Genomic DNA, 12,636 nt, shown 5'->3' on the forward strand with positions numbered 1-12,636 from the left:
GTGAATGTGTGTGTGTGTGTGTGTGTGTGTGTGTGTGTGTGTGAGTGTGAATGTGTGTGTGTGAGTGTGAATGTGTGTGTGTGTGTGTCTGTGTGTTCTTTCTCTGCTCGTTGACTGACTGTAGTTTATTCAGCTACTCAACCTCCTTTGACCTTTGACACTGAGTTCTCCCCCTAGCAACATCCTAGCAACCACTCAGAATCAGAAGAATCGCACAGCAACAAGTGAAAAATTCCACTTGTAACGTCTTAGCAACCAAACATCAACGCCCTGGCAACAAGAACACTTCAGCTTTGCACAGACAAGCATCACTCACATTTTCCTTCATAAAATATCAGTTTTAGAATATTATTCATAAAAAAAAAGTTATGAATATACTGTTAGTACTGTCAGAATATACTGAGAACAAAAATGATGTGGAAATATTTTTCACTCAGAAATTGCTGCGTTTCACAAATAATTACAAAGATGCAGCAAGTGGCATTGAATTAAATAGTAGAAGGACCGAAAACGTATTTTCTTGTGAAACACTCTCTATTAATATTTATTTACAACATATATTTTACAGTGTGACAAGTGAGACAAAGCAATATATAAACTATAAACATGTGGTGAACGGAAACTAGGCCTACATCAGATATCATTTTTTGCGTTCACATTTGCTCCAGTAGCAAAAGATTTAACTCCACTGCATTTCTATGACTTTCCAAAAGACTGCCACAAATGAATTGCTCTTTTGATCTGTTTTTTTTTGCTAGTGAATCGAGTTTGAGTTTGAATCACTCGGAGCTGTTCCAACATAAATGACTCACTCAATTGAATCAGTCATTCCATTACGAAAATTAACCATGGTTTTATTGCAGTAACCATGTTTTTTTTTGCCGTATTGACTACCATTTGTATAGCCACAGTTTTACTACAAATACCATGGTTAAACTATGGCTAGTGTTGCAAAACCATGGTTAATTTGTGGCTACCATGGTTTAACTGTAGTAGGCTAATCGTGGTGTTTTGGTATTGCTTGTAGTAAAACATGGTTAATTTTCGTAAGAGATATTTTAGCAAATATATTTTTGGCCATTTTTGTATGTTTTGAAAATTATAAACGCATTTAAAAAATATTGATAGATTTTCATACGGCTCCAGAATAAGTGTGAGCAGTGTTGGGGAAAGTTACTTTTAAAAGTAATGCATTACAATGTTGCGTTACTCCATAAAAAAGTAACTAATTATGTTACTTAGTTACTTTTTATGGAAAGTAGTGCGTTACGTTACTTTTGCGTTACTTTTTAAATCTGGACAGGGCTTGCTTGTTTGTTTTTAAAATACAAAAGTTATATTTTTGGCAAATATAAAAGCCTTTCACAGCAAAAGTGAAATGAATGCGCCTCAGGCTGAAGGGAAAGTACAGTAGAATGCAGAAGAAGACATTTCAACACTTCAGCAATAAACAAACACACAGATGTGTGTCTAGAGTAATGTGTGATTATTAGTACGCTTGAACCGGATCATCGAAGCTCAGAAGCTAATAGAATGGGATTAAATGCATAAAGCATATTTGTGTTGTTTAACATTTAATTATTGCAGGTTTGCGTCATATTCTGAGTTGCATTATTTGTATTCATTTTGAGGAATACTGAATCTGTTTTTTTTTTGTGTGTGAGTGAGATGAATTAATGCATATTCATATTTATTTTAGAACTACGGTAACATCTTCTGATTTCTGTCACCATGGCGACACCAGAGCTGTCAATCAATAAATTGGGGAAAAAAGTAACTTGCGTTACTTGTTTTGAAAAAGTAACTCAGATATTCTCGTAAATTAAGAAGTAATTCGTAACTTTACTAGTTACTTGAAAAAAGTAATCTGATTACGTAACTTGCGTTACTTCTACTGCGTTACCCACAACACTGTCTCTCTCTGTGTGTGTGTGTGTGTGTGTGTGTGTGTGTGTGTGTGTGTGTGTGTGTGTGTGTGTGTGTGTGTGTGTGTGTGTGTGTGTGTGTGTGTGTGTGTGTGTGTGTGTGTGTGTGTGTGTGTGTGTGTGTCTGTGTGTGTGTCTATGTGTGTGTGTGTGTGTTAGAGCCGTCTGTGCGTAGGATCGTAGCGGCGCCTTCTGTTGGTCGCTGGCAGTGGCAGGTGTTTATCGCGATCAGTGTAACGGCTCTGATTCTGCTTCTGCTGATCATCACAGTGTCTGTAAGCCGTGAGTAAAACTCACCGAAAAACATCATCATATCATACTGACAAGCATGTTATGTCCTATTTGTCTTTATTAATGTCTAAATAACTTATATTGTCAGAGTGGAATGGTTCAAGTCGGTCGGAAAGATCGTATTTACAAGTTGAGTAGGGCGAATTTTGATTTGACATTGGTGGGGACATCCCCCCCCCCTCCCCAATCCAACTACCGCAACATTTTTGCATTTATGATCGATATTTGATCACAGTTTCATGCCATCTAAAGTCTTTATTTATAGCTATGGTAGCTATAACATAGACTACTCATAATTCATAAAGAGAGCTTTTTATGTTAGCATACACTCTAAAAAATGCTGGGTTGTTTTAACCCAACTTTGGGTCAAATATGGACTAACCCAACTTTTGGGTTAAAAATGTAATTGAAATGTTTAACCCAACGGTTGGGTTAGTCCATATTTGACCCAAAGTTGGGTTAAAACAATCCAGCATTTTTTAGAGTGTAGTTACACAATTTTGATAACGTAAAACCAACAACATTACAGTAGCAGTTTTAAAGATGTTTTCTTTGGATTGTTTGACCAGCTACTCAAAAGAGAATATAGCCAAATATAACCTTATTAATTTGTGTTTCCTGCTAGCTGAATTTCACATAAACAAGAATCTGGCTCTAAATTGCTCTTTTCTTTATTCAAAGTTTGGAAGAAGAAAAAAACACAAATTAGTAACCACAAATTAACCATGATTTTGCTACACTGAACATAGTTTAACCATGGTATTTGTAGTAAAACCGGTTATACAAATGGTAATCAATACACTTTTGCTATAATAAAACCATGGTTAATTTTATTAAGGGATTTCTATCTGTGTATACTTTTAATCTTTGTTTTGTTTTTATAACTGCCTGGTTTGATGATTTGCACTGTTTAATAAAAAAGAAAGAATTTAATGTATATACGGTATATATATATATATATATATATATATATATTTGTTTTTAAATAAACACAATTTTATATATACAACAATAACTTCTTAAATAGACACAAGGGTAAAAAAAAACTTTTTTTTTGGTAGAAAATGTACATCGCATTGTAACTACTTCCCAAATCGTAAATACAAACTTGACTTGAACGCAGCATAATACGACCAAAAAGTAATGTGGAATATGTACACAAATAAGTGCATATTTTCATACATTTTACACAGTTTAAACTAGAGCCATCAATAAAAAATAATGATGTTTAATTTTTTCATATGTGTAACTGTATATATATATATATATATATATATATATATATATATATATATATATTTGTTTTTAAATAAACACAATTTTATATATACAACAATAACTTCTTAAATAGACACAAGGGTAAAAAAAAACTTTTTTTTTGGTAGAAAATGTACATCGCATTGTAACTACTTCCCAAATCGTAAATACAAACTTGACTTGAACGCAGCATAATACGACCAAAAAGTAATGTGGAATATGTACACAAATAAGTGCATATTTTCATACATTTTACACAGTTTAAACTAGAGCCATCAATAAAAAATAATGATGTTTAATTTTTTCATATGTGTAACTGTGTTTTGTTAGATGTGAAGTTTGACAGGAAGTTCTCAACTGCAGAGATGAACGTACAGAATCTGACGCAAACGCTCGTGAGCGTCATAACCAGAACACGTGACCTAGAGGAACACGGTAATGTAGCCTTCATCATCTTTCATCCAAATGAAACGACTTTCTCATCTGACGTCATCAATCGCTCTTATTCATTAACTAGTAAATCAACTAGAAAATCAAGTCCCACCTCACTGAATTTTTTCAACTATTATCACAATATAGAAGTTTAAATTTTTTACAATGATGTGTGTTCAGGACATAAACTGCTTTTGGAGATCAGCAATCTGGAGCTTAATCAAGAGACGATGCAAAGCATGGTTAATGATAGTAAGTAGCACACAAAAACACACGCAGACAAACCAAACTAGACAAACTAATGTACAGATCTTAATATATGTGTGTTTGTTTAGTGTCGGATTCAGCGCAGGTGCTCCGTGACAAAGTTTCGAATCTGAAATGCCAGATTAACAAGATAAGGAACAACAGTAAGTGATGCTGTATTAGTGTGTCCTCATGTCTCGTGCAGAGCGTGACACACGTGTGTATGTTCAGACACGGAGGAGCTGTGCTGTCCTGATGGATGGCTGCTGTTTTCCTCACACTGTTATTTCTTCTCTGATGACGGGATGCCGTGGGACGCGGCCAGAGACGAGTGTAAGAAGAAGAGATCAGAGTTGCTCGTCTTAAAAAGCAAACAGGAGAAGGTCAGAGCTGATCCGTACTGTACAACTAAACCAACACAAATAAACCAACAGAGTGTAACCAACAGCACCAGACACACAACTAAACTAACAGAACTACTCATCACAACTAAACCAACAGCACCAGACACACGACTAAGCCAACAGAACTACTCAACACAACTAAACCAACAGCACCAGACACACGACTAAGCCAACAGAACTACTCAACACAACTAAACCAACAGCACCAGACACACGACTAAGCCAACAGAACTACTCAACACAACTAAACCAACAGCACCAGACACACGACTAAGCCAACAGAACTACTCAACACAACTAAACCAACAGCACCAGACACACGACTAAGCCAACAGAACTACTCAACACAACTAAACCAACAGCACCAGACACACGACTAAGCCAACAGAACTACTCAACACAACTAAACCAACAGCACCAGACACACGACTAAGCCAACAGAACTACTCAACACAACTAAACCAACAGCACCAGACACACGACTAAGCCAACAGAACTACTCAACACAACTAAACCAACAGCACCAGACACACGACTAAGCCAACAGAACTACTCAACACAACTAAACCAACAGCACCAGACACACGACTAAGCCAACAGAACTACTCAACACAACTAAACCAACAGCACCAGACACACGACTAAGCCAACAGAACTACTCAACACAACTAAACCAACAGCACCAGACACACGACTAAGCCAACAGAACTACTCAACACAACTAAACCAACAGCACCAGACACACGACTAAGCCAACAGAACTACTCAACACAACTAAACCAACAGCACCAGACACACGACTAAGCCAACAGAACTACTCAACACAACTAAACCAACAGCACCAGACACACGACTAAGCCAACAGAACTACTCAACACAACTAAACCAACAGCACCAGACACACGACTAAGCCAACAGAACTACTCAACACAACTAAACCAACAGCACCAGACACACGACTAAGCCAACAGAACTACTCAACACAACTAAACCAACAGCACCAGACACACGACTAAGCCAACAGAACTACTCAACACAACTAAACCAACAGCACCAGACACACGACTAAGCCAACAGAACTACTCAACACAACTAAACCAACAGCACCAGACACACGACTAAGCCAACAGAACTACTCAACACAACTAAACCAACAGCACCAGACACACGACTAAGCCAACAGAACTACTCAACACAACTAAACCAACAGCACCAGACACACCACTAAACCAACAGCACCAGACACACAACTAAACCAACAGAACTACTCAACACAACTAAACCATCACAACTTAACCAGAACAACTAAACCAACACAACTAATCAACACAACTAAACCAACACATCTTAACCAGGCATGCGTTTCCCAATAGCATCGCTAGCTAACTATGGTAGTTTAGTTAGTTCCATTGAAATCTATTGGCAACGACAGAACTTGCGACAATAGTTGCTTTTGGGAAACCCACCCCAGAACAACTAAAAACCAACAGAACTACTCATCACAACTAAACCAACAGCACCAGACACACAAATAAACCAACAGAACTACTCAACACAACTAAACTAACAGCACCAGACACACAACTAAACCAACACATCTTAACCAGGCATGCGTTTCCCAAAAGCATCGCTAGCTAACTATGGTAGTTTAGTTAGTTCCATTGAAATCTATTGGCAACGACAGAACTTGCGACAATAGTTGCTTTTGAGAAACGCACCCCAGAACAACTAAACCAACACAACTAAAGCAACAGAACTACTCAACACAACTAATCCAACACAACTTAACCAGAACAACTAAACCAACACAACTAAAGCAACAGAACTACTCAACACAACTAATCCAACACAACTTAACCAGAACAACTAAACCAACAGATCAAAACCAAAACAAGTAAACAAACACAAACCAAACCAACCAAGACAAATAAATAAACACAACTAAACAAAAACAAATACACTAAAGCAACCAAACCAACAAAGCTAAACCAAAACAACTAAACCAACACATTTAACCAAATCAAATTAATGAAAACAACTAAACCAACACAACTAAACCAACAGCATCAACAACACAAGTAAACCAGCAGAAATAAAGTAAATCAATCGACACAAACTAAAACATATTCGTTTGTCTATTCTATTCGTTTTGGTCTAATTTATAAAATTTTTTTAAAAACTTGCTATGTGTACTGTGCTAGGCTAACTAAGATTTGTCACAGCACTTGTTGCTCTCTCGTTGATCTGATTGCTTCTACTTTGTAAGTCGCTTTGGATAAAAGCATCAGCTAAATGACTTAATGTAAATGTAAAGCAGCATGTTTATTCAGACTGAATCAGTGCTTTAGTAATCATGTGTGTGTGTGTGTGTGTGTGTGTGTGTGTGTGTGTGTCTGTGAGTGTGTGTTCAGAGTTTCGTGGCCAGTAAGACCAGGCCTCTGTTCTACTGGCTGGGTTTGACTGACGCCCACACCGGTGAGTGGGAATGGCTGGACGGGACGCCGTACACGATCATCAGGAGGTGAGTGTGTGTCCAGCATCAGGAGCTTCGTTCACACTCCAGCATTCATCACATGTGTGTGTGTGTGTGTGTGTGCAGTGAATGGATGCCCGGTCAGCCGGATGACTGGACGGCTCACGGTTTGGGAGGTGGTGAAGACTGCGCTCACTTTCATCACGACGGACGCTATAATGACGACCACTGCTCTCGGCGCTACCGCTACGTCTGCAAAGCTCACGCCTCCTCCATCTGAGACACGAATGTCCTTCACAGCGTCAACACTTTACAACAAAACTACATCAAACCAACAAACAACATCAGTGTGAATATAAACACTAAAAATGTTTAATATTTCAAGGTTTCTGATTCTTATATTTACTGTATATAAACAACAAAAACAATTCATTTGTTTAATTTTTATTTTATATTGATTTTGGAGGCATGACAATGTATTTTAGTTTAGTTAGTCATGTCTTAGTTCAGTTTCTCACGTTACTGTGCTACAGAAAAATTTTGCTCTGGATGAAAGCAATCGCTAAACGAATAAATGTAACTCTGTACTTTTGATGCTACTGCCACGCTTAAAAATGAACATTAACTGAAAGTGTCCGCTGAAAGTGTAACTGAAACTGTTCACTGTTTTTACTGTATTTTTGATCAAATAAATGCAGCCTTTGTGAGCAGAAGAGACTCTTTCAAAAACATTTAAAAAACCCAAACTTTTGAACAGTACTAGCATAGTACTGCATAAAAAAAACTAGCATTAAAAAAAAAAAAAAATTGTGCATTTTTTATGCACAATGGCGCCGACGCTGATGGCTGCCTCCGTGGCGTGCTCATCAGTTGTTTTTATGTTTTTGTTAGTTTGTCCTGTCTTTAGTTATATCCCTGCAATCAGTTTCACCAGAGACGAATTGCTGGACATTAGAAAGTACACACCACCCGATATTTCACCGGTTTTCGACTATTCGGATGTTTTGCTGGACATTGTTGTCGGGGGAGCAGCGGCGCTGATCAAACGCTTCAGGAAGCAAGCCGGCACCCTCGTGAAGCTCAGACAGCGCGGATTCAGGACGCCGTTGCCTAGCATCCATCTGGCGAACCTCCGCTCTCTACCCAACAAAACAGACGAACTCATTCTGCTCTCCCGGACAAATAAGGATTTTTCTAACTCTGCTGCTCTGTGTTTCACGGAAACCTGGCTGAAAGACGCCATTCCGGACAGCGCGTTGAGTCTGCCGGGTTTTCAGCTGTTCAGAGCAGATCGCGACGCAGAATCACCGGGGAAATCACGCGGTGGCGGGACATGCTTTTACATCAATGAGAGGTGGTGTACAGATGTAACTGTGTTAAAGAAGTGTGCTGTTCAGATCTAGAAGTGCTCTTCATTAATTGCATGCTCGTTCATTCTCGTCAGTGTGTACATCCCTCCGCAAGCACACATGACCTGGCAATAAAAACTCATTCTGATTCTGATCTGATTCATAGCTTTCTCTCTACTTCCATGTGGGCTTGACATTTTTATCACGAGACCCGCAAGTAAACATTGAACTTTCAGGGGCGGTGCTGCTGCTCTTCCTCAGGCATCCAGCAGGGGGTGACATGCGAAACTTTTCTGCAGACATCTGCATCGGTTTGAGGACCTGAGAGAGCCTTAGTGAAGCCGCGCGGGTCAGTGCAGGCGCTTTAGCCTGGTTTCCAGGAGTGGTGGCGTGGCGTGTCGTTGACGCCACGGTGTTGCGAGCGAAGCTGGGCGGTTTGACCGTGGAATTGCACGCTGAGGTTTGAGGACTGGGACAGTCGAGGCTGCGGAGTGTAACGCGACACATCTTCTCCTCCGGACGAAACGCTTGCGTCGTCTTTGCGCGGCTGAGGACGCTTCGATTGGTTCGCTCCTGAATTTGTGCAGAAGAACTACGGGGCTGCCGGAGAGGAATGAGCTTCCTCACACTCGCGGTTTCAGAGGCGGACACACATTTAGGAGATGATGTCGATGGTTTAATGGAAGATGACGGTGATTTCTCAGAAAGAGATGCTCTATTTTTAGAGATGAAGGTTCGTTTGCTGATTGTTTGTTTCGCTCCAGTGCTGGTTTTGAGCGACTCTTTTGTAGGTTGGACAATATCTTTAGTTTTTCTCTCTGATTCGTCATTAACAACCTCTGATTCTACCACTAAACTGATTCGTGAAGGGTCAGAGGTCACGCTTGGAGTCAGTTCTGTATTTCCCGATGTTTCCTGGCTTTCCGTTTGAAGGTCGTTGTTCTGCGATTCCTGTATGGAAAGAGTCTTATTTTGGATCTCTATCTCCTCTGTCGTGTTTGAGATGGAGAGTGAGTGTATTGGAGGAAGTACAAGTGTATCCGATCCACAGGGGTCAAAGGTCACATCTGGAGTCAGCTCTGTATTTCCCAATGTAGTTCCTGTATTTTCCTGTGTTTGAAGATCGTTGTTTTGCGATTCCTGAATGGAAAGAGTCTTATTTTGGATCTCTGGCTCCTCTGTCATGTTTGAGATGGAGAGTGAGTGTATTGGAGAAAGTACAAGTGTATCCGATCCACAGGGGTCAAAGGTCACATCTGGAGTCAGCTCTGTATTTCCCAATGTATTTCCTGTATTTTCCTGAGTTTGAAGAATGTTGTTCTGCGATTCCTGTATGGAAAGAGTCTTATTTTGGATCCCTGGCTCCTCTGTCGTGTTTGAGATGGAGAGCGGGTGTATTGGAGGAAGTACAAGTGTATCCGATCCACAGGGGTCAAAAGTCACATCTGGAGTCAGCTCTGTATTTCCCAATGTATTTCCTGTAATTTCCTGAGTTTGAAGATTGTTGTTCTGCGATTCCTGCGTGGAAAGAGTCTTATTATGGATCTCTAGCTCCTCTGTCGTGTTTGAGATGGAGAGCGAGTGTATTGGAGGAAGTACAAGTGTATCCGATCCACAGGGGTCAAAAGTCACATCTGGAGTCAGTTCTGTATTTCCCGATGTTTCCTGGCTTTGTGTTTGAAGGTCGTTGTTCTGCGATTCCTGCATGGAAAGAGTCTTATTTTGGATCTCTAGCTCCTCTGTCATGTTTGAGATGGAGAGCGAGTGTATTGGAGGAAGTACAAGTGTATGCGATCCACAGGGGTCAAAGGTCACATCTGGAGTCAGTTCTGTATTTCCCGATATTTCCTGGCTTTGTGTTTGAAGGTCGTTGTTATGCAATTCTAGCATGGAAAGAGTCTTATTTTGGATCTCTAGCTCCTCTGTCGTGTTTGTGATGAAGAGTGAGAGTACTGGAGGAAGTACAATTGTATCCGATCCAAAGGGGTCAAAGGTCACATCTGGAGTCAGTTCTGTAGTTCCCAATGTTTTTCCTGTATTTTCCTGTGTTTGAAGGTCATTGTTCTGCGATTCTTGTACGGAAAGAGTCTTATTTGGGATCTCTGGCTCCTCTGTCATGTTTGTGGTGGAGAGCGAGTGTATTGGAGGAAATACGAGTGTATCCGATCCACAGGGGTCAAAGGTCACGCTATTCTGTTGCGGTGAGCGACGTGGACTGTGACTGCTCGTCTTTAGCAGCTCCAGAAGCCCCTCCCTCTTTAACACCGCCGCCACATCTGCTTCACTATTGGACCGCAAGATGGAGACTCCGCCCATATCCCCATGCCCCGCCCACGAGTGCCGCTTGTCCTCCGACTCCTTCAGACGCTTGCGCCGAGACTCCTCCCACATTCCTCGCTCCGCGTTCTCCTGAGGAGAGAAAAGAGTGCTGATGATTACCAAACGAGTTTAAGTTCAGAGCCTGAATTAAAGAACATATAAAAGAAATATAAAAGACCAGGGGGCCTCAATGGAGTGCTAGGGGATTCATGGAAACATTTAGAGAAAATGTAAAAAATAAATATATAATAATAAAGAATTAAATAAATAAATAATTTGAATATATTACAATAAATAAATAATACAATTATATTAGATTATATAAATATTAGATGCAAATAAATAAGTGAACAATAAAATATAAACATAAAAATATTAGTAAGTAAACAATTGTAATTATATTATCTTAATTAATTAATTAATTTAGGACATTTATCAATATAGTACTATAGTGAGTAGAAAAGGTTTGTTTTACTATGCTTTTTTCCCCAATATTTTGATATTTTAAAAAAGTATAGTATATAGATTACCAATTTAAATGAGTCTAAACAGGATTTAAACATCAAAATATAAATAAGTAAACAATAAAAATGTGATTATTAAAATCTGATGAATAAAAATAATATATTTAACAATACTGTACTGTTGTAAGTAGAGAAAGTTCATTCTAATATGCTCTTTAAACTTGGTCGTTAAACATGAAAATTATAATTGTGTAAAAATAAAAATTTGATTAAATAAATAAATAATATATGAATAGAAAGTGAGAATATATATCAGTAGGAAAAGAAGTTAATTAATTATGCTTATTTTCCCAATATTTTAATATTTAAAATCTATACATTAGTAAATTAGTCTAAACTGAGTGTTTAAACATGAAATATATAGAGATATATAGCAGCCACGCATGGCAAGTAAATATATATATTTTTTTACCTGAACTGCTTTTTTGAATTTGGAGCAGAAATTCTGGAAAATTCGGAAGCACTCGTCCAGTTTGAAGACGCCTCTGTCCTCACAGAAGAAATCGATCAGAGCGTCTCCTTCCCTCTGAACCTCATCAATACTGATCCTCAGATCCTCCAGAGCTGCAGCGGCACTCTGAAACACATCGACACACACAATCAGACATGACTTGGACATGAAACGTTGCATTTAAAATCAGACATGCCACAGGTCAGAGGTCACCTGTAGGAAGGACTGCAGCTGCGTCAGGAGCTCATCATCTGAGTGGATGGTTTGCTGTAACTGATGAACTCTTCTGGTCAGAGTGTGAAACTCATCATTTATGCTGTTAACACACACTCTACACACACACACACACACACACACAGGTTTAGACAGTAGACATCCACTGTTTTAATATCAGGGAATGATATTTTCTCTTCACAGAACCTCCTAAACATAACACCTTCACAGAAAGCTTTGTAAAAAAAACTAAATAAATAGAAGCATGATTGGGATGCAGCAGTATTTTAGTATGATTGCTATGTCAGTGTTTTAACAGTGAAATGAGTGTTAGATCAGATGATTGTTTTCTCACCGCACTGCTTGCTGAACATGCTGAAGTTTCTCTGGAAACATAATTAGATCTTTCTTCTGAGCTTCCTGAAACCAGACAAGAACAAGTGTGTATTCTGTTTATTGCATTATAGACCACCTCAGACTGATAAAGACCAGCTCAGACTGATAGAGACCAGCTCAGATTGATAAAGATCAGCTCAGACTGATAGAGACCAGCACAGACTGACAGAAACCGGCTCAGACTGATACTCAGACTGATAGAGACCAGCACAGACTGATAGAGACCAGCACTGACTGATAGAGACCAGCTCAGACTGATAGAGACCAGCACAGACTGATAGAGACCAGCTCAGACTCAGAGAGCAGCTCACAGTGATAGAGAGCACATCCCAGAGAGAGAGAGCAGAGCACACAGA

The 12,636-nt window shown here is 39.3% G+C and overlaps 3 protein-coding genes across 4 annotated transcripts in view; 1 reads left to right on the top strand and 2 right to left on the bottom strand.

Annotated features, from left to right (window-relative positions):
* Positions 1-873, bottom strand: part of plod3 (procollagen-lysine, 2-oxoglutarate 5-dioxygenase 3) — a 45,712-nt gene extending 44,839 nt beyond the window's left edge. Inside the window, exon 1 of the mRNA XM_016252727.1 lies at positions 868-873. Within this exon, the coding sequence (XP_016108213.1) occupies positions 868-870 (3 nt within the window). The 5' untranslated portion in view covers positions 871-873. The remainder of the gene's footprint in view (positions 1-867) is intronic.
* Positions 1-7,450, top strand: part of asgr1a (asialoglycoprotein receptor 1a) — an 8,604-nt gene extending 1,154 nt beyond the window's left edge. Inside the window, exons 2-8 of the mRNA XM_016252737.1 lie at positions 2,101-2,207; positions 3,804-3,908; positions 4,086-4,157; positions 4,241-4,315; positions 4,383-4,534; positions 6,967-7,076; positions 7,155-7,450. Coding sequence (XP_016108223.1) covers positions 3,839-3,908; positions 4,086-4,157; positions 4,241-4,315; positions 4,383-4,534; positions 6,967-7,076; positions 7,155-7,308 — 633 coding nt within the window. The 5' untranslated portion in view covers positions 2,101-2,207; positions 3,804-3,838 and the 3' untranslated portion in view covers positions 7,309-7,450. The remainder of the gene's footprint in view (positions 1-2,100; positions 2,208-3,803; positions 3,909-4,085; positions 4,158-4,240; positions 4,316-4,382; positions 4,535-6,966; positions 7,077-7,154) is intronic.
* The window catches only part of LOC107567115 (FH2 domain-containing protein 1), a 25,817-nt gene that overhangs the window by 1,273 nt on the left and 11,908 nt on the right, over positions 1-12,636 (bottom strand). Inside the window, exons 8-12 of one of the 2 annotated variants that reach the window (XM_016252735.1) lie at positions 12,240-12,304; positions 11,885-12,002; positions 11,633-11,797; positions 10,195-10,786; positions 8,503-9,444 (exon numbers count right to left, since the gene is read on the bottom strand). In XM_016252735.1, the coding sequence (XP_016108221.1) occupies positions 8,552-9,444; positions 10,195-10,786; positions 11,633-11,797; positions 11,885-12,002; positions 12,240-12,304 (1,833 nt within the window). In that variant the 3' untranslated portion in view covers positions 8,503-8,551. Of the gene's footprint in view, positions 1-8,502; positions 10,787-11,632; positions 11,798-11,884; positions 12,003-12,239; positions 12,305-12,636 lie in introns of both variants that reach the window. The other variant, XM_016252734.1, reaches the window with a different exon arrangement.

This window comes from Sinocyclocheilus grahami, unplaced genomic scaffold (assembly GCF_001515645.1).
Source record: "Sinocyclocheilus grahami isolate Dianchi unplaced genomic scaffold, SAMN03320097.WGS_v1.1 scaffold1129.1, whole genome shotgun sequence".
In the NCBI taxonomy this organism is placed as follows: Eukaryota; Metazoa; Chordata; class Actinopteri; order Cypriniformes; family Cyprinidae; genus Sinocyclocheilus; species Sinocyclocheilus grahami.